The sequence below is a fragment of the Chrysochloris asiatica genome, unplaced genomic scaffold (genome assembly GCF_000296735.1).
Source record: "Chrysochloris asiatica unplaced genomic scaffold, ChrAsi1.0 scaffold00027, whole genome shotgun sequence".
In the NCBI taxonomy this organism is placed as follows: Eukaryota; Metazoa; Chordata; class Mammalia; order Afrosoricida; family Chrysochloridae; genus Chrysochloris; species Chrysochloris asiatica.
The window spans coordinates 19,803,971-19,826,911 of record NW_006408545.1 but is presented as its reverse complement, the minus strand read 5'-3'; the positions used below and the strand labels follow the sequence as shown (position 1 = coordinate 19,826,911).

At 39.6% G+C, this 22,941-nt stretch overlaps 1 protein-coding gene across 1 annotated transcript in view; it reads left to right on the top strand.

The window, feature by feature from the left end:
• Positions 1–22,941, top strand: part of LACE1 (lactation elevated 1) — a 309,080-nt gene that overhangs the window by 189,432 nt on the left and 96,707 nt on the right. Inside the window, exon 8 of the mRNA XM_006839948.1 lies at positions 15,554–15,636. Coding sequence (XP_006840011.1) covers positions 15,554–15,636 — 83 coding nt within the window. The remainder of the gene's footprint in view (positions 1–15,553; positions 15,637–22,941) is intronic.

Sequence of the window (22,941 nt, the reverse complement as noted above, 5' to 3'; positions counted from 1 at the left end):
GATGATACAACTTTGCTTGTTGAAAGTGAAGAAGACTTAAAATATTTACATCCTTCGGTATGGATTCCATCTCAATGTAAAGAAAGCAAAAATCCTCACCACTGGACCAATAAACAACATTCTTATCAACAGAGAAGATTGAAGTGGTCAAGGACTTCATTCTTCTTGGATCAACTATCAACACTCATGGAAGCAACAGTCAAGAAATCAAATGACGTATTGCATTAGGCAAATCTGCTGCACAAGACCTTTTAAAGTGTTGAAGAGCAAAGATATCAGCTGGAAGACTAAGGTGCACCTGACCTTTTCAATAACTTCATATGAATGTGAAAACTGGACAGTGAATAAGGAAGACCATAGAAGAATTGATGTAGTTGAGTTATGGTGTTGGAGGAGAATATTGAAAGTGCCATGGGCTGCCAAAAGAACCAACAGATCTGTGTTGGAAGAAGTGCAGCCAGAGTGTTCCTTGGAGGTCAGGATGGCCAAACTTCGTCTCTCATACTTCGGACGTATTGTCAGGAGGGACCAGTCACTGGAGAAGGATATCATGTTTGGTAAGGTAGAGGGTCAGAGAAAAAGAGGAAGACCCCCAGAGAGATGAAATGGCAAAGTGGCAGCATTAATGGGCTCAAGCGTGGCAACAATAGTGAGGTTGGCTCAGGCTTGGGCAGTGTTTCGTTCTGCTGTGCATAAGGTCACTATGAGTCAGTACCAACTCGATGGCACCTAACAACAGCAACATAAATGTCCCAAGGACATGTCACAACACTCCACTGTGAGCCTCAGTCCAAAGGCACTTGGCTGTAGCTTCATGGGTCAGCATACCTAGTTTCCCAATGAAGTGCTGGAAGCACCCCACTCCATAAGTGAGCATCCTTGAACATCCACCACTCTGCCTCATGCTCGGGCTCCTAGTTCTGCTGTTGTTGCTCCTCTGCTACTCCAGCATCATACTTTCTATCCCTCGGCTGTTGTGCAGGCATCTTGGGGTCCAAAGAACATGATCCCCTCCTGGTTCTTCTTCCTTTATGGTAATGAGATTCTTCTCTCTTGCTTCTAAGATGGTTCATTTTATACTCATGTTAGAGTTACAGGTTTTCATAATCACAGTTAGCCATCTTAACAATCACTCACAACTGAGTCATATAACCATCAGCATCTCCCCTCCACCTTCTCTTATCCAGACCCATCAGGAAAACATCATTTGGTGGGAGTTATAAAAACTATGGCTGGAAGAGACATTACATAATTCAACATTCTGCAGTGGTATATTTATGAAAGATATTGGACATCTTTAGTTACAATCTGAAAATCAATAGAAAAAAAAAAAAAGATTTATGTTAATAAATGAGTTCCCAAGGTCTGTGACTACAATGTCAACTTTGCAAATCAATTGTATTTCTGTATACCAGCAGCAAGGAGACACCTAAGACTGCTCATACACTACTGGTGGAATTTATGTTGGTGTAAATTGGTACAAAAACCTGGGAAAATTGTCAGTATCCACTACAGTGAAACATGTTGTTGGTGTTGAATGCTGTTGAGTCGATTCCGACTCACAGCGACCCTGTGAGTAGCTGAGGAGTAGCTGCTGGATTTGAATCGCCAATCTTTTGGTTAACAGTACATCGCTCATCCTACAGAGCCACACCAGAACGCCAAAGCTGACCATAGTCACACCCTAAGGTTCACCAGTTCCTTTTCTAGGTATGTTGTTGTTGTGAAGTGCCGTTGAGTCTGATCCGACCCATAGCGACCCTATACAGGGTTTCCGAAGAGCAACTGGTGAGCTTGAACTGCCGACCTTGCAGTTCAAATGGCTTTGCAGTCTGGCACATTAACCCACAGCGCCACACCAGTATAGACCTAACAAAAACCTCTGCATGCGTGCAGCAAAAATCACACACAAGAGTGTTTGTGACTCCGCTGTTTGAAGAACAAATAACTGGAAACAACCCAGATGTTCATCACATTAGAATGAATCAGTAAAATGTGGCATATACAGAATTGATAAGATATAACAAGGAGCTCTGGTAGTACAGTGGTTATGAATCGTACTGCAAACCTCAGGGTCAGCAGTTCGAAACTACCAACTTGTTCTGCGGGAGAAAGATGAGGTTTTCTGCTCCCATAAAGATTTACAGCCTCGGAAACCCTGTACATGGTTGCTATGAGTGGGAACCGACTCCATGGCACATAACAACAACAATTCATTAACTATAGCGATAGACAACAAATTGGATGAATCACACAAACATAAAAAGATCACAGAAGAATGCATACTCTATAACTGCACATATATAAAGCTAAAAACTGGAGTTCTGTGGCACAAAATTCAAGATATCACTTGCATTTGAGGAGGTAGGGGGCATACTAGGCCCTTTAAGATGTTTTTAATTTTCTATTTCTTGATAGAGTTGGTAATTTATGATTTGTGTACTTTCCTGTATTTATGTTATACTTAAACCATAAGACATTGTATTACTGAATTTTTATTCTATATATCATTTCTTGAGCTTATAAGTAGTAATACATGATTGTTTTAAATGAGACTGTCACTTTAGGATGTGTATCAAAACCCAAACTCATCACTACTGAGTTAATTATGACTCACAGCAAGCGGATGGGACAGAGTAGAACTGCCCCATTAGGTTTGGAAGGCTGTGAGATTTATGGAATCAAACTGCCACACCCTTCTCCCACAGAGCAGCTGGTGAACAGGTCAAACTGCTGACCTTTCAGTTGGCAACCAAGCTCTTTCCCACTGTGTCACTAGAGCTCTTTATATATAGTTGCTTTACTTTCAATCAAAAAAAGATACTTCCTCCCACTCAATCTTCCATTCCCTTTTGGTTCAGTATCTTTTGTGGGAGTCCTGGTGTGGCACTGTGGGTTAATGTGCCAGACTGCAAAGCCTTTTGAACTGCAAAGTCAGAAGTTCAAGCTCACCAGCTGCTCCTCAGAAACCCTATACAGGGTTGCTATAGGTTGGAACCGACTCTATGGCACTTAACAACAACAACCTCTTTCATGTACTCTTACTTGTCTTTTACTTATGGAATTGTATTCTTAGTGAACTGAGTAATATGGTGGTATACAATATGGTGGTAGTGGTGTGTCACTGCAAGAGTAATTCTGTTACAAAGATCAACACAAGACCGGTCCCTATGAGTTGGAGGTTAAAGATATTCCAACTGTTCGACTTTTCTGACGTGTTATTCCCCTCCATAGTCCTTGACACCAATCACCACTCCTCTGTTCCCTCAAGTCCCAGGGCTCTGCACCATGCTGCAAGGTCTCACAGAACTCCTAATTGTCAACAGAAGTGGCTCACACAATTGTGGAGGCTGGCAAGCCCACATTCATAGTTAGAGGTCAATCTGGAGGAATCTTCTCTCCCATGTTGTCTCAGGAGTTGCAGGTCAGACAACAGGCTGTTTGCTAATGCATAAGGCTGCGGGAGCTGGTGAATTAGGTCAGGTCTTGGGTGGAAAGTCCTGGGAACTGGAGGTAAAACATAATGAGTCAAATGCAAGCTCCAGAGCAAGCGAGCCAGCTCTTCCTAAGCAGTCTTATAATTTGGAGTCACACCAGGCTCTCAAGGGAAACTAAGGGTGGTGACTTGAGTCACACCATCTACTAAAGTGTTGTTGTTATTGTTGAGGGCCATCAAGTTGGTTCCGACCTATAGCAACTCCATATAGAGTTTCAAAGGAGCAGCTGGTGGATTTGAACCACCAACCTTGCAGTTTAGACTGACTTTCCGATCCAGCGCATTACCCTGCAGTGCCACACCAGGACTCCTGTACTAAGGTGGCGCATCCTTAATCCTTAGTTCCACTGTAATCTTTACCCTTCACTCCTTGTTGTTGTTAAGTGCCCAGTTGAGTCTGTTCCTACCCATAGTGAGCCTGTATAGGGTTTCTGAGGAGCAGCTGGTGAACTTGAACCACTGATCTTGCAGTTCAAATGGGTTTGCGGTCTGGCGTATTAACCCACCACACCACACCACACCAGGACTCCTCTTTACTCCTTGTTGTTGTTGTTAAATGCCGTGGAGTCGGTTCCTACCCATAGCGACCCTGTACAGGGTTTCTGAGGCTGTAAATCTTTATGGGAGCAAAAAGCCTCATCTTTCTCCCATTTGTGTTTTGTTCCAACTGCTAAACTTAAGGTTCGCAGCCCGGTTCACAACCACTACGCTACCATAGTGCCTCCTTTACTCCTTTGTTGTTGTTGTTAGGTGCCATCGAGTTGGTACTGACCCATAGTGACCTTATGCACAGCAGAACAAAACACTGCCGGATCCTGGGTCAACCTCACTATTGTTGTCATGCTTGAGTCCATCGATGCTGCCACTTGGCTAATCCATCTCGTTGGGGGTCTTTCTCTTTTCCTCTGACCCTTCACCTTACCAAACATGATATCCTTCTCCAGCGACTACTCCCTCCTGACAATACGTCCAAAGTATGAGACATAACTTCTAGCCCTACCTTGATCTTTATTCCATAATTATTCATTTCAAAATGGGTCCATAATTACAGGTGGTGGTGGTGATTCAGCGACCCTACATAGGGTTTCCGAGGCTGTAAATCTTTACAGGAGCAGAAAGCCTCATCCTTCTTCAGTGGAAAAGCTGGTAGTTTCGAACTGCTGACCTTGAGGGTAGCAGCCGGCCTCGTAACCACTATGCTACCAGAGCACCTTAGTTACAGCATGGAAGCTAGGATTTACAGTATATCCATAAAATGGAGAAACTTGGCAAAAGGGACCATAATGAATAATTAGCTGCCCAGCAGCAACCAAGTCAGTTCTGACTATTAGTGACCCTGTGGGGTTTCTGAGGTTGTAAATCTTTACAGAAGCAAAAAGTCTCATTTTTCTCCCTCAGAGCAAACTGCTGACCTTGTAGTTAACAGTCCAGCTCATAATCCACTACACAACTGGGGATCTCCTATATTTATATCTACAGATATTTTCTCTCACAGAACTTTTAAGATATTAAAATTTAAGCCTGCAACATTGTATATTATCTGTCTGTCTGTCTATATATGTATAGAAAAAACTTGAAAGATATAAACTCTGCACCAAATATTTGGGGAAGAAAATGTTGTTACTGTTGTTAAGTACCGTGGAGTCGGTTCCAACTCATAGTGACCCTGCCCAGGGTTTCTGAGGCTGCAAATCTTTATGGGAGCAAAAAGCCTCATCTTTCTCCCACGGAGCAGCTGGTAGTTTCGAACTGCCAGCCTTGAGGTTAGCAGCCCGATTCATAACCACTACGCTACTTTTTTTTGAAAAAGAATATTTTATTATGCTTTAGGTGAAATTTTCCTCAGCAAATTAATTTCCCATTCAACAATTCATACACAAATATGTCCGTGACTTTGATTGCTGTCCCCACAATGTGTCAACACCCTTCCCATCTCCACCTTGCCTTCTGTGTTCCATCCCTCTAGTTTCTCAGCTTCTTTTTGCTTGTGGCCCATTTGGTCTTGTATTGTTGATTGCTCTAAGGAACACATTGCTCTTAGGTGCTATTACTTATTTTATAGGTCAATTTGTTATTTGACTAAAAGGTGACCTCCAGTAGTGGCTTCAGTTTCAGATTTAAGAGATGTTTTAGGGCTATAGTCTTGGGGGTTCTTCTAGTCTCTACCATTCCAGGAAGCCTGATCTTTCCCATTTGTGTTTTGTTCTACAGTTTTCTCCCATTCTAACTGGGACTTTACATTGTGTCTGTAGTCTGAGAGGTGTTTAGTGATAGCTGGGCACCATCTAATTCTTTTGATCTCAGGCTAGAAGAAGCTTGTTTCACATGGATCATTAGTTTATATGAACTAGTTTCTTCCTTGAGTCTTTGGTTTCTGGCACTCTCCTGTGCTCCAGATCTGAAAAGACCAATAATGATATCTTAGATGGCTGCTTTCAAGTTTTAAAGACCTAGAATCTGCTAGAGTAGAACATTATCTTTATGAACTATGTTATGGCAATTAATCTAGGTGTTCCCTGAGACTTTGGTCCTTAGCCTTCAAGTCCAGTAACTTAGTCCAATGAGGTGTTTGGATATATCTAAGAAGTTCCCAGAGCTGTGCCCCTGTGTGCTCTATTATACAAATATGCATGCAGTGCTTATAAATATGCATATACAAACACTCACAACTATACCCATATATGGAGTCCTGGTGTGGCGCTGTGGGCTAATGCATCAGACTGCAAAGTCATTTGAACTTCAAGGTTGGTGGTTCAAGCTCCCCAGCTGCTCCTTGGAAACCCTATACAGTGTTGCTATGGGTGGTAATCAACTCAACGGCACTTAACAACAACAACAACAGCATACCCATATATAGGAGTTCTGGTAGTGTCGTAGTTACAAATCGGTCTGCTAATCTCAGGGTCAGCAGTTTGAAACTACCAGCTGGTCCATGGGGGAAAGATGAGGTTTTCTGCTCCCATAAAGATTTACAACTTTGGAAACCCTGTCTAGGGTCACTGTGAGTCGGAACCAATTCCACAGCACATAACCACCACCACCACTACCATACCCAAGGTCAGTTTGACCCGCAAAGTCAGTAGTAGTTTAAACTCACCAGCTGCTCTTCAGAAACCCTATGCAGGGTCTCTTTGAGTTGGAACCTACTTGATGGCACTTAACAACAACAACATACCCATATATGGAGTATTGGTGTGGTGCTGTAGCATAAGTGCTGGATCCCAAGGTTGGTGTGAACCTAAAGGCAGGTGGTTCGAACCCACCAGCTACTCTTTGGAAAGCCCATACAGGGTCGCTGTGAGTTGGAACTGACTTCATAGCACTTAACGGCAATGATAACATAGCCATATATAAGGAGCCCTAGTAACGTAGCGGGTTACAAGTTGGACTGTAAACCACAAAGTCAGCTGCTCTGCAGCAGAAATATGAGGCTTTCTGCTGCTATAAAGATTTACAGCTTTAGAAACCCTATGCAGGGCTGACATGAGTCAGAACCGACTCTACAGCACACCATCACCACCAAACCCATATATAAGAAACCCTGGTGTGGTACTATGGGTTAGGCATTGGGCTGCTAACTACAAGGTTCAAACCCATGATCCGCTCCTCAGGAGAAAGATGAGACTGTCTGCTACTGTAAAGATGAGCAGTCTCAGAAACTCTATATAGGGTTGCTCTGAGTCAGATTCAACTTCATGGCAACGGGTTTGGTTTTTTTTATACTCATATATGAGGGAACTTCAAAAAGATCATTGAAAAATTGAATTGAAAGGTAACTGAATTTTTCCATAAACCTTTTGAAGCCAAATGCCCTCCTAAATCTATGTTTTGTTTTGTGTGTTTTTTTCATTGAAAAATTCCATTGTCTTTTTTGTTTGTTTGTTTGTTTTTTGGTGTGACCAAGCTTTTTTTGTTAAACACTCAGGCATGTATAATAATTTACACCACAAAGGGCACATTCTGCAAGTCTGCTTCCTGGCTCTTAGTCCCTCTCTTCCCATGAATCTAGAATCCTCAGCTGCTCCCTCTCTCCATGTCCCCATCTCTGCCCCTAGCTCTGGTGTCGCTGCTTCTCTGGATAAGGTCCCGCATTCCGCTTGTGCTCTTCTCCCTTGATGGTCCTTGGATCCTTTGTTTCTGGACTGTAAGATGAACTGCTTGCCTGTTTTTATTACAAAACTTCTTTTACAATTCTGACAGTCACAATTAGTCATGATAACTATTACTCACAATTGAATCATAAGAATCTTATCCCTATCTCTTTTAACCAGTCACATCTAGACAAGATGAAAACTATTCACTGGGGACTCTTTCTTCCCCTATATACTCTTAAACTAAACTCCCTCTTGAAACCTTGTAAGCCTGTCACTTCGTGCTTTTATCACCCCCTGATTATAGATAACCAATGTCTAAGTTGCCTGTCCCTATCTACCCTGTGTACAGAGGGGATAGCTTTGATACTTGATGTGAACACTCCTTCCCTTACTGTTACTATTTAGAGCTACTACCCCATGAATATAGGTCAAGTTCATCAAATTGTAGCAATTTACCCTCATTTCCTTTATCAAAAATTGTTGTTGTTTTTTTTATCTTCCTTTAGTAGAGTTCTGATTATCAAACCATCAAGGCTTGGTCAAATGGGTACTATCTGCAACTTTGGGTGTTCTTGTGCGTCTTCCCTCACTTCATATCAGCTGGATGCTTCATTCTCAGCTCTAGCCCTCTTGGGCGATGTCCTTTTCCATGGGGCTCAGGGGTCCCCAGGTCTCACCACACTTTGGACCAACCAGCCCTTTCTCTTCTCTCTCTCATCTCCAGGTCAGTGGGAGTCTATGGAACATGGTTGAACTCAGCCCATTTCTTCATTGCTGCCTTTCCTCCTCTTCTACTTACCAGTAGACCAATGTGGTCATCAGCAAGCTTACATGCCTGTTCATGTGTTCCCTTTGAGTTTCTATGTTAGAGAGGGGTTTGTCCTGAGGGAACTTGATTGCTTCCCTTGATGGCTTGCCAGCGAACAACTTTCTTATTTTTGTAGTAGCCAGTCATACTGACATTTTTGTTTTGGGTTTTTCTGATGAACTTTCTTTGAAGCTCTATCTTCTGTCACTTGAGCTATTCCAGGTTGGTGTGCTTGTCCTTTCTAGTGGGAATGCCCCACCTCAGAAGGTTCTGAATGGGGCTCAGGATTCCACCTAAGATCCTATACTCTGCAAAGGCACTTAACAGTAAAAACGACAACATTATTGTTATTGTAGAATTATATTTCATATGTAGTTATTGTTGTTGTTGTTAGAAGTTGTACAGTTGGTACCAACTCATAGCGATTTTATGCACAACAGAACGAAATATTGCCTGGTCCTGCACCAACCTCACAGTCCAATGGTGCACTTGAGCCCATTGCTGCTGCCACTGTGCCAATACATCTCGTTGGAGGTCTTCCTCTTTTTCATTGACGCTCCACTTTTCCCAGCATGGTGTCCTTCTCCAGGGACCAGTCCTCCTGATAATATGTCCTAAGTATGAAAGATGAAGAAGTCTGGCCACCCTGGCTTTTAAGGAGTATTCTGGCTGTACTTCTTCCAACACAGATTTGCTTGTTCTTCTAGCAGTCTATGGTACTTTCAGTATTCTTCTCCAACACCATAACACAAATGCATCAATTCTTTTATGATCTTCCTTACGCTTTGTCCAACTTTCACATGCATATGAGGCTATTGAAAATACCATGGCTTGGGTCAGGCACAACTAAATCCTCAAATTTTGCTCTTCAACACTTTTTTTTTTTTTTTAAATGTTTTATTGTGAATTATGTGATAGTTTACATGGGAGAATATTAGTTTTACATTCATCCTATCCTATATAGTTACATTGCCATGGTTACAATCCCTTCCATGCATCATCAACCAACCAAAGGGTATACCCTGCAAGCCTGCCTTCCGGTCATCAGCACACAGCTCTTGAACACTTTTAAGAGGTCTTGTGTGGCAGATTTGCCTAATGCAATACATCATTTGAATTCTTGACTGCTGCTTTCATCATGAGTGTTGATGATTGATCTGAATAAAATGAAGTCCTTGACAACTTCAATCTTTTTTCTGTTTATATGAATGTTATTTATTGGTCCAGTTGTGAGGGATTTTGTTTTCTTTACATTGAGTTGCAATCCATACTGAAGGCTGTGGTTTTTTATCTTCATCTGTAAGTATTTTAAGCCCCCTAAACTTTCAGCAAACAAGGTTGTATCATCTGCATATCACAGGTTGTAGCATCGAATCCTGATACCACGGTTTTCTTCATAAATCCAGCTTCTCAAATTATTTGCTCAGCATACAGATTGAATAAATATGGTGGAAGAATACAACCCTGGCACATACCTTTCCTAATTTTAAACCATTCGGTATCCCCTTGTTCTGTTTGAACAACTGCCTGGTCTATGTACAGGTTCCTCATGAGCACAATTAAGTGTTCTTGAATACTCATTTTCTGCAGTGTTGTCCATACTTAGTCATGATCCACACAACAAAAGCTTTTTCATAGTCAATAAGGTGCAGGTAAACATCTCTCTGGTATTCTCTGCTTTCAACCAAGATTCATCTAATGTCAGCAATAATATCCCTCATTCCACATCCTCATCTGAATCTGTCCTGAACCTCTGGATGCTCCCTGTCAATGTACAGCTACAGTCATTTAAAAATTATCTTTAGCAAAATTTTTATTCCATGAGATATTAATGATATTGTCTGATAATTTCTACATTCCATTGGGTCACTTCTCTTTGGAATGAGCACAAATATAGATCGCTTCCAGTCAGTTGGCCAGGTAGCTGTCTTCCAAATTTCTTGGCATAGATCAATGAGTGCCTCCTGTACTACATCAATATGTTGAAAGATTTCAATATTTATTTCATCAATTCCTGGAACCTTGTACTACATTAATTTGTTGAAAGATTTCAATGTTTATTCCATTAATTCCTGAAACCTTGTTCTTTGCCAATGCCTTCAGTGCACCTTGGACTTCTTCTTTCAGTATCATTAACTCTTGATCATATGCTACCTCTTGAAATGATTGAACATAGACTGTTTCTTTTCTTTTTTTTTTTTTTTTAGTGACTCTATTCTTCCATCTTCTTTTGATGTGTTCTGCATTATTCAATGTTTTGTCCATTTCAAGTTGAGGCTTGAATTTTGTCTTCAATTTTTTTCAGCTTGTGAAATGCTGTGCATGTCTTCCCTTTGGCTTTCTAACACCAGGTCTTTGTGTATTTCATTATAATATTTGACTGTAATTGTCCTTTGTTCTTGTGTACCTGTCAGTGTCTTCATTTGCCTTGTCTTGTGCTGGCTTCTTTCATATTATATATGGCCTTTCCTTTCATGTGTCTTCCATATACTAAGGGATTCTCCCCACTTCCATCCCAGGTAACCACTCTGTGTGTAAACCTATTCTTAACTTTTTATGAAAGTCATTTTATACAGTATTTATCCTTTTGTGATTGACCTATTTCACTCATCATAATGTCCTCCAGATTCATCCATGTTATAAGATGTTTGATAGGCTCATCATTATTTATCATTGCATAGTATTCCATTGTATGTATGTATCACAATTTATGCAGTCATTCTTTGATGGACCCTCAGGTTGTTTCTAACTATTTGCTCTTGTTAATATTGCTGCAGTGAACACAGGTGGGCATACGCTTGTGTCACTGCTCTTTATATCTCAAGGAGTAGGATTGCTGAATCATATGGTATTTCTATTTCTAGCTTTTGAGGGCACACCAATCCATTTTCTATAATGGTTGTACCATTTTGCAATCTCCCCATCAGTATGTCCATGTTACAGTCTCCCTGCAACCTTGCCAGTATTTGTTGTTGTCTGTGTTTTTGATTAGTGCCATTCTTTGCAGGGGTGAGGTGATAGCTCATTGTAGTTTTGATTTACAGCTCTCATTTCTACTTTCATACATTTAACATTCTATAATCAGTATGGATCACTTTTCAAAGTTATTTTTAAATGAGTAAGTAAAAATGTCTTAGTTTTTTTATTTTCTGTAACTAAAAAAGTCTCAATAATTTTTCCCTTTTATAGCTGACTTATTAAAAGTATAAAAATGATGTGTTAATTAATGTCAAGATAAACCATAGTTTTGATCCTTTAAATTGCCATTTAATATATTCCATTAGGTATGACATAAAAGTTTGATTTTAAAAGTGATATATAATTGTTGTTGTTTTCTTTTTCTAAGTTTTCTATGTTGTGGTTTTTAGGGATTTTCCCTATATTATTTATTATTGTTATTCTTTTGTTTCAACTGGGAATGGAAAAGTCAGAATAGAAGCTGCATAAAGTAATTATGTGAGATAGCTGTTTTTCTGTGGCATTATTCAGAATTGCTAAAAATACACACAATAGATCTGAGGAAAATGTAAATTGCTGTAGTGCTCATTCTTTTAGTAATCCATGTTCCCCCCAAAGCCAAAGACCTTTGACTCATAAGTATACTCACAAGGGCATGCTAACCTCCCTCCTCCCTCCCCCAAATTTTCTAATTGCATTTTCAGATTGTGTAATTGTATTTGCCCTTTGTATACATAAATATACAAACCTTTCCCAAATAAATTTATTTTAGTGGCTGATTAATTTTTTGCATTTTAATTGGATAGTGATAAAAGGTCACAGGTCTTGTAAATATCCCTGGAAATTTAGGGATTACTAAAAGATTTGCATTAGCTTGATTCTCAATTTGGAAACAATTTACCTTTCACCCTCCTTCAACCCACTGCAAAACATTTGGAAGGATCTAGCCTAAGTGAGTCAAATCAGAAAATCTGAGGTTTGTTTTTCTTTAAAAATATAATGTGGGTGTTAGTATTTTTCAGACAATTAAAAAGGAACATCTAAGGGCTCCAGTTATAGTTTTTTTGCTGCTGATTAGGTATTCCTTGGTGGTGATTAGTGAATGTACAAATGCAATCATTTTGTAGGGTTTAATCACTCATATGAGAAGTTAGCTACCCAGAAAGAGAAATTGAAGCTTGTATAACTTCCATTAGCTTTATTATTTTTTTTAAATAGAGAAAGAAAAAATTTGGACTAAATTAGGAATATTAAGCCATGTAGGATAAATTGAAGTTTAAAAGAAATAACTTGGGGAAATAAATTTTTATGAAGTGTATTTTATCATACTGTGAAGTATATTTTCTGTAATATAGACAACCTCTGACTTGAGAATATATGGCTTCTACATACTGTCCTCTGGGTCACTTAGCAGCTGTAGCAGATGAGGGGGCAATTTCATCTCACTAACACTGTGTCTCTTCTCCGTAGGTACCATCTATTTTTAATCCCTGTGTGCAGTCTGCCCCCTCTAGTGCAGATGATAAAGAGCCCTTAGCTCATGTATAGCAAAATAACCCTTGATGCAATTTCAGGGAGAAAGGATAGCCCTACTGCTTATGTGTGCTCAGTTATTACATTCTGATCATCTGTTGCTGTGTATCAAATCACAGCAAAATTTAGAGACTTAAAATCATTTTGTGATCTTTCTTGTGGGAAGGTTTCAGCTGACACTTGTGATTCCATTAGTGGATGGTGGGTAGAGCTGTGTGTTAGTATTAGTTGGGTACTGGTAGTAACACCTCTGTTTTTATGTGGTCTCAGGGTCTCACTAGGTCATTTCTCTGCATGAACTAGTTTAAACTTTCTCCAGACAGTTGGGTGCATAGCTGGAAATTCAGGGTTCCAGAGCCCGGATTTCATATAGCAAGTTATAAGCCTCCTCTGATATCATATAAGCTGCTTCATGGCATCATTTCAGTCATGAGATTCTAGAAGGAGAACCTAGAGCCTACTTCTTGATGGCTGGAATGACAAAGTCATGTTATAAGAACATTTTGGAATAAAGATATTATTGGAAAGTATACCTTTGGAATATATACCTTTGGAAAGTATAACTTACCGTAATTAACTTCATACTGATGAAGAACAAATTCTCATCAATGGACCAATAAAAAACATCAAGAAAATATTGAAGCTGTCAGAGACTTAATTTTGCTTGGATCCACCATCAACACTCATGGAAGCAACAGTCAAGAAGTCAAACGATGTATTACATTAGGCAAATCTGCTGCACAAGACCTTTTTAAAGTGTTCAGGAGCAAAAATATGAGGACTAAGGTGTGCCTGACCCAAGCCATGGTATTTTCAATAGCCTCATACACATGTGAAAGTTGTACAACGCGTAAGGAAGACCGTAGAAGAATGGATGCATTTGAGTTAGGGTGATCGAGAAGCTTACTAAAGGTACCACGGACTGCCAGAAGAACAAACAAATCTGTGTGGAAGAAGTACAGCCAGAGTGCTCCTTAGAAGCCAGATGGCCAGGATGGCCAGGCTTCATCTCTTATAGTTTGGACATATTATTAGGAGGGACTGGTACCTAGAGAAGGCCATCATGCTTGGTAAAATAGAGGGTCAGTGTAAAAGAGGAAGACCCCTAACAAGATGGATTGGCCCACTGGCAGCAGCAATGGGCACTGTGACAGCAGCAATATGAGACATCTGTAGCAGGAAAAGACTCAGAATGACATTGATGGCTGGATAGGGAGCCAATGAGAAGGCTGGTGACAGTCACTTAGATGTGAAGGCTCAGCTTACCAAAATAGCATCACTTTGGTGTGATTATTTGTGGTTTCAAGGAGTCCTGGTGTGGCGCTGTGGGGTTAATGCACCAAGTCGTTTTGAACCGCAAAGTTGTGGTTCAAGCTCACTAGCCTGTCCTTGGAAACCCTCTGCAGGTCGCTATGGGTCAGAACCGACTCAACAGCATTTAACAACAACAACAACATTTGGTTTCAAATGTGAACACTAATGTTCTGGTCCAGCTCTCTTAGAGTGCCTCTCTCCCACATGGGGCTTAGGTCCCATGAGCGATTCTTTCTGATAGCCGCCAGGTAATTATTTGGAGAAATTGTTGACAGAATTTGGCTAAGTTTCAGGAAGACAGGATACAAATCTTAGTGTTTTAAAACTGATACTTTGTTGGCTTAATACAAGGGTGAGGAACGCCCGGCCCGTGGAATCAGTTCCGACTCATAGCGACCCTGTACAGGGTTTCCGAGGCTGTATATCTTTACGGGAGCAGAAAGCCTCATCTTTCTCCAGTGGAACAGCTGGTAATTTTGAACTGCTGACCCTGAGATTAGCAGCCCGATTTGTAACCACTGTGCTACCAAAGCTCCTTTTGGGCCATATGTTGAAGCTGTCAGAGACTTAATTTGTTGTTGTCAAGTGCTGTCAGGTCAGTCTCGACCCATAGTGACCCTGTATAGGGTTTCCGAGGAGCAGCTGGTGAGTTTGAACCACACTCCTTGCAGTTCAAATGGCTTTGCAGTCTGGTGCATTAACCCACAGCGCCACACTGGGACTCCTTTGGGCCATATGTTGTTGTTGTTGTTGTTGTGAAGTGCCGTCCAGTCGGTTCCGACCCATAGCGACCCTACATAATGTTTCCAAGGAGCGACTGTTGAGCTTGAACCACCGAGCTTGTAGATCAAACGGCTTTGCAGTCTGGAGCATTAACTCACAGCGCCACACCAGGACTCCTTGGACCATATAAGGCCCATTAAATCATTTGGTCTGGCCTCATTGTCAAGGCAACTGAAGTTCCAGCCATCACATTAGAGTTGAGTTAATTTAATGCTTTACCAAATATCACAGGTTAATTTTTAAGTTGATAATTTTGTATAACCTGCCAGCCATGTTACACATTTTGGCAGAAGAAAGGTTCCCCACCCCTGGTTTAATATAAGGGGGCTTCAAAAAGTTGGCAGAATAATTCCATTGTCTTTTCATTTAATTTTTCACAAACTTTTTGAAGTTTCCTCATATATGTTTATTGTTCCAAATTGACTTCTACATGAGTTCTGGTTTTTGCTCTAATCTCATATTTAAGAAAATGTTCAAAAAGAAAAAAAAAAAAAAAGGCTAGATCGTACCTCTGAAGCATCCCTTGTTTAATAAGACAATCTGTGTTTCTATGTGTTTGGATTGTAGGAGTTCTGCAATACGGTACAGCTAGACTCTGGAATTGATTACCGGAAAAGGACTCTTCCTGCTGCAGGAAAACTCTATTACCTGTAAGTTTTCTTTCGCATTTTCATTTTCTATGTCTGTTACCTAATAATTAATGAGGAACAGATGAGCAAAATAAACAAGGTAATTATCAGAACATGAAAGGCTAATTCTGAAGTCTGCAATTTCTAAACTGTACAATGTTATAGTGTTAATTTCTTTAAACTGTGTATTTTGCCATTCACATTTGCATCTTGGATGTGTGATTGGATGAAACCCTAATTAGTTTTTTTGGGGAGGAGTGATGACAGATCGTTAGTAAGTAATGAGTATCCTCTTATAAGAGACTTTAGTATTAAAAGAATATCTATTTTGTACTAAGGTAATTAGTTATTTGTGGACAGTGTTTGAGAAGTATGCCATTCTCATTACCTAAAAATTATTTTATTTTGTCAGATGATATGTTTGTGTTTATTCATTGTTGACTTCAATATATAACTGGTCTAATATAAGTATATATCCAAATAAAACTGTGTATGCTTGTCTTTAACAAGCTAAGTCTCTCCTAGTCAGGGGAAATTTGCAATAATAAATATATTTGGCACATACAGTTAATGCTGAAAAATATAACTTGTTTGAAAATGTCATTTGTGATAACATGAAAAGGAAAAAATGCTTTGCAAATGCAAACACTTGTTTAGGAGATGGCGGCAATGTTTGGCACACAGTGGGTGCTCAGGAAGTAGATCTATCTAAGGGCTAATTGTGATTGTACTAAAAGGTATGTTTCTGGTAATTTAAATTTTGATGACAGTGTACATATAAGAGGTTCAGAAAAGTTCTTGTCTCTGCCACCTTGTAAGCAGAAGTACTTTACTGTTTTTAAAGCAGAAATTAGCTAGAAAAATCACATAATTAAAATTGCATACATTACACTGTACCAAGGGGACCATTTCAGTTTATTATTCAGATTTTGATGATTATTATAGGAGGTTCTTCATCTCCCTTTAAGTACTTTGTCTTTAAAGTACTTTATAATTAAAAAAAAAAAAAATTCTCATAGCACTTTTCTTATGCTTTAACGTGCACTTGTTTTTTAAGCTTCTTTTATGTTTGTGTTTTCTGGTTTGTTTATTTTTTTGATATTTGCAACCTTTTCTTGATTCTTTTGCTATTTTTCCATCTATCAGATATGTATTATTTGTAAGTTAATTTTGTTATAATGCTCTGTATCCTTTTCCAAAGGGTTTAATCCCTTGCACCCTCAGTTTTCCCACAAAATATACACTTATGTGGGAGACTTAAAACACTTTTCTAATTGGAATTCCTAAAAGAAAAATGGAAGTTTAAATGTAAACCATGAAATTAGATTCGTGAAATTAGAGAGGTCTCACAGGCATTTATAGGAAGTTAGACAGTTGCCTTTTCTTGAAGGATGGTCATTTTCTCTCTCTGGCCTACCCTGTCTTGCCCTTTCTTCTTCCTGATAAAAGGAATACAATTCTAACACAGTGAAATTCCATTTTGTACTAAAAACATGTACTGGGGACAAATAGAATCAAACAATGTCCCAGAGTCCAGGAAACTAGACTCTACAAAGTGTACCACAAAACTCTGGAACAGCTTTCATAACGACAGATAAATGCATCTAATTCTGAAGGTTTGTTCATTCATTTAACACCAATCGCTTGACGATAGTGTGATAATCAAGAACAGTGAGTCTGGGGACACACCTCCTCAGAGGATAAAACAGATATGTATCTCTGAGGAAGGTGGAAGAACAAGGTAGATAGGGGAACACTGAGACAGGTTTGCATGTACTTAGTGGACAGAGGTAAATAGTGATGCATGCTCAACCTTGGAACAACAGGGCTCTGGGATACAGGGATCTAGATATAGCTTGAAGAGGGGAAATAATACTAAAATGCTTGACTGTCTTATGAATATTAGTTTCCCTTGCCTATTACTGTAAAACAGAGGTGAGACATTCCCACTAGAAAGGACAAGCAGACCAGCCTGGAACAGCTATATAGTGACAGAAGATACATTTTCAAAGAAAGATCATCAGGAAAAACCCCAAACAAAAATGTCAGCATGACTGGCTACTACAAGAATAAGCAAGCTGTTCGCCAGGAAACCATCAAGACTAGCAATCAAGTTCCTTCAGGACAAACTCCCCTCTAAGACTGAAACTCAAAGGGGAACACACAAACAAGCATGTAAGCTTGCTGGCGACCACATTGGTCTACTGGTGAGTGGAAGAGGGGGAAAGTCAGCAATGAAGAAATGGGCTGAGTTCAACCCCAATCCATTGACTCCTGTTGACCTGGAGATGAGAGAGAGAAGAGGAAGGGCTGGTTGGTCCAAAGTGTGGTGAGACCGGAGGACACTTGAGCCCATGGACAAGGACATAGCCACAGAGGGCTAGAGCTGAGAGTGTAGCATCCAGCTTATATGAAGTGAGGGGAGATGCACAAGAATACCCAAACTTGTGTACAGTACCCTTTTGACCTAGCCTGATGGCTCGATAATCAGAACTTGACTAGAAGATTACAAAAAAAAAAAATTTTTTTTCTTTTGGATAAAGGAAACAAGGGTAAATTGCTACAATTTGATGAACCTCACCTATACTCAAAAAGGTGGTTACTCTAAATACCAACAGAGATGGAAAGAGTCTTCACATCAAGTATCAATGCTATCACCTCTGTACACAGGGTAGATAGGGACAGGCAACTTAGACATTTGCTACCTAAAATGACGGGACGATAAAGCACCAAGTGACTGACTTACAAGGTTTCAAGAGGGAGTTCAGTTTAAGATTATTGGGGGAAAGGAAGAGTCCCCACCTAATAGATTTCATCTTGTCTAGATAGGTCTGGTGAAAAGAGATGGGGATAAGATTCTTACGATTCAATAATGAATAATTGTAATCATGACTAATTGTGACTATCATAATTGTACAGGTAGAAGTTTAGTAACAAGAATAGGGAGTGGTTAACCTTACAGCCCAGAAACAGAGGACCCTAGGACCATCAAGGGAGAAGCGCACAAGCAGAATGCAAGACCTTATCCAGAGAAGCAGCGACACCAGAGATGGAGGAGAGGGGGAGCAGCTGAGGACTGTAGATTCATGGGAAGAGAGGAACTAAGAACTAGTGGCAAGGACACAGACTTGCAGAATGTGCCCTTTGGAGATGTAAATTGTTGTATATGCCTGAGTGGTTGTTTTTTTGTTGTTGTTTTAAAAAAAAAAAGCTAAAATGGATACAGAGATATGTTAACCGGTGGTACATGGAGGGGATTATAATCATTGTATGAAACAATGTGTATGATTTGTTGAATGTAAAACTGATGATCTGCCCTGTAAACTTTCACTCAATCTACAATAAAAACCTTAAATTTAAAAAAAGTAGATACCCATATGGGGTGCTGGTGTGGCACTGTAGGATAAGCACTTGATCACAAGGTCAGTTTGAAATGCAAGGCTAGTGATTCAACCCCATCAGCTGCTCCTTAGAAACCCTATACCAGATCACTATGAGTGGGAACTTTTAAACTATCTGTCCAAGCATCTAGATTTGGTTCCTGAATATCTCAATTTTACTTGAGCCCCAATCGCCTGGAAAGAAAAAATTCTAGCCTTTCTCCAGGGGAATACCAAGTGCTCATACAAGCAGAATCCTGTATATGACTTTTAACGAAATAGAAATATTCATTATCCCAGTGTTTTAATAATGTAACTACACCAACCACTAAAGCCAGTGATGATGAAATTGAAGAATTCTACCAACTTCTTCTGAGTCCTGGTATGGTAACATCAGATAAGCACTGGACCAGAAGGTTGATTTGAACCTCAAGGTCAGCGGTTTGAACTCACCAGTAGCTCCTAGGAGCCTCTATACAGATCTCTGTGAGTAGGAATTGACTCAACCGCACTTAACAACAACAGTTTCTTCAGTCTGAATTTGATCAAACATGGAATCAAGATGTATTGATAAGTACTGGTGATTGGAAGAATTAGTAGTTGGAAAATATGGCCTTGGTGATAGTAATGATGCTGGCATGATAGAATTTGGCAAGACCAATGACTTACTCACTGCAAATACCTTTTTTAAACAACATAAAAGATGACTATACACATGGACCTCACCAGATGAATACACAGAAATCAAATTGCCAACTCCAGCATCATTTCTATCACCAAGACCATAATTTTCAACTAATGAACCATCCTGTTTGTATCCAACCTTTGCATTCCAATCACCAATAATTATCAATATACCTTGATTGCATGTTTGGTCAATTTCACACTGAAGAATTTGGTAGAATTCTTCAATTTCATCATTACTGGTTTTCGTGGTTGGTACATAAGTTTGAATACTAGTGGCACTAACTGGTCTTCCTTGTAGGCATATGGATATTATTTTATCAGAGACAGCATTATACTTCAAAATAGATCTTGAAATGTTCTTTTTGTTGATGAATGTGATGCCATTCCTTTCATATAACCGTCAGATTCAAAATGGCCAATACTAGTCTATTTCAGCTCACTAATGCCTAGGATATCAATCTTTATGTGTTCCATTTCATTTTTGACAACTTCCAACTTTTCTAGTCATACTTTATACATTCCATGTTCCAAATATTAATGGCGGTTTACAGCTGTTTCTCCTCATTTTGACCCCATGCACAATGTAATTAAACACTGCCTAATCTTGAACCATCTCCATGGTCAGTTGGGAATTTGACCCCTGTGATCTATAGCATAAATATCATTGATTTTCAGAAGTAGCTTGCTAGGCCTATCTTTCTAGTCTAGCTTCTTCTGGAAACTCAGCTGAAACCTGTTCAGAACCATAACATCACCCAGGCCTCCAGTGACAGATAGCGGCTGTCTGTGCATTAGATGTATTGGCTGGAATTGAACCCATCTCCTGTATGGAAGGCAAGAATTCTACCATTGAATCACCAATGACAAACTAACAGGTTCATCTGGTTTTGTTTCATGGATGTTGGCAAAAGACACAGAGATCTGGCCAAGAGACAAAATATTTTATTACTCTCTGGGGAGCTAGCAGCATGAACATTTTCATGTGTTTGTGTTGTTTCTCTCTTGGCACTCAAGTCCCACAGGGCAAGTCCAAGGGTCCAGATGGATGCTTGAACAGAGCATCCTTATGTTACAGGAGTGGAACTCTGAGTTTAGGGAATCTACCATTCAATGTTGTTGCTATTAAGTACTGTCGAGTTGGTTCTGACTCATAGTGACCCTGTATAGGGTTTCTGAGGAGCAGCTGGTGAGTTTGAACCACAGACCTTGTGGTTCAAACTGACTTTGTGGTCCGGTGCTTTATTCCACAACACCACTCCAGGACCCTACCATTCGATAGTCAGACATATCATCAGCCTGCTTTCTGCTGTAGGGAAGACAATGCCTCATTTCTTAAGGTGGCTCTTTGCAAACATAACTCTGAGAAATAGGGCCTGGCTCTCTTGGCTTATTCAGCAAGATGTGTTGTAGCATGAGAGACCCACAGAGGACTGTCTCTCCTGATAGGGAGCATCTGCCAGACTTTAAACCTTAAAGAAACTGGGATTTCACTTGGCTCCAATCCATTGAAGTCATCCACCACTTCAACAAAATTTCACTGGAGGCATATTGTTGCATTATTTGATTCTTAAATTAGATTGTCTCAAGATCATTTGAATTTGACTTATATGGGCACAATGGATCTTGCTGAAAAATGATGAAAATTTTAATTTACAATTTTTCAGACACAGCACAAATATTCATATAGTTTTACCTGACTAATACAGTTCTGACTTTTATCTACCTTTTGAACAGATTTCAAAAAGAAGTTTATTCTTAAGTACTTTACCACTGGAAATTTCAATCTCAAGAACTCTGCATTTTTCACTTGGGAAACACCTATTCCAAATAGAAAATCATTTCTGAGAACACACCCTTGAATGCCAATTTAAAAAAGAAAGCCAAACAAACCAAAAAAGTAATTAGCTGGCACAAAACACAGAGCTTCAAGGTTATGGCTCTGTTTTAGAAGATCTATGAAAACAATGATAGATGTTCTTCATATATGTTAAAGCACATTTCCCTACACACACTACCTTCTCCCCCCACCACCTAACTGGGAGAACTGGATTAATGAAAATTAAAACATTTCTTAGCTTGTTTTAGTTAGGGTTTACAGTAAACATCTTTAACTTTTCAAAATCTGTTGTCAAATAATATTATATCACTTCACATGTAATATAAGAATCTTATAACTTTATGTTCATTTTCACCATCCTGGCTTTTGTACTAATTTAAGTCATACATTTTATTATGTGATCTACTTTTATTATATAATTATGTGCTTTTTTATGTAGTATTACTACGGGAGTGGTCATGTGCCGCTGAGTTGGTTCTAACTCGTAGTGACCCGTATAGGATTTCTGAAGCTGTAAATCTTTACAGGAGCAGGAAACCTCATATTTCTCCCGAGGGACAACTGGTAGATTGGAACTGCTGACCTTGAGGTTAGCAACCCAGCTTTCAATCCACTACACTACTAGGGCTCAATATTACTATTTATCATTCTTTTATGTCGTAAATACCTCAATATATTATATTAGCTTTTGATTAATCAGTCAACTATCCTTTAAAGAAATTTTAAAATAAGATAAAGTCTTTTATTAGGAGCTCTGGTAGCATAGTGATTACAAATCGGGCTACTAACCTCAGGGTCCCCAATTCGAAAATACCAGCTGTTCTGCAGGAGAAAGATGAGGCTTTCTGCTCCCGTAAAGGTTTACAGCCTCAGAAACCCTGCACAGGGTTGCTCTGAGTGGGAACTGACTCCACGGCACATAACAACATATATTTAATGGCAGCATCGATGGACTCCAGCGTGGCAACAGTAGTGAGGTTGGCCCAGGAGCAGGCAGTGTTTTGTTCTGTTGTGCATAGGGTCGCTATGAGTCGGTGCTGACTCAATGGCACCTAACAACAATATATATTTAGCATGTCTTTTGCTCTTCACTACATTGCATGTATCAACATTGCTGTCAGGTTCATTTTCCTTCTTCCTGAAGGCCTTTGTTTAGCATTTCTTATAATTTGTAACATAACCTCTGCCAGTGAATATTCTCATCTCAAAAAGTCCTGGTTTCAGTTTTACTTCTGACAGATATTTTGTCTGGCTAGAGAATTTTAAGTTGACGTTTTTGTTTTTCTGTTTTTTTTTATTTTAGCACTTTATTAACATTGCTCCTTTGTCTTTTGGCTTGCACTGTTTCTGATGAGAAAAGCACCATCATTCTTGTCTTTGTTTTTCTTTACAGTGATGTCTTTGCTGGCTGCTTCTACAATT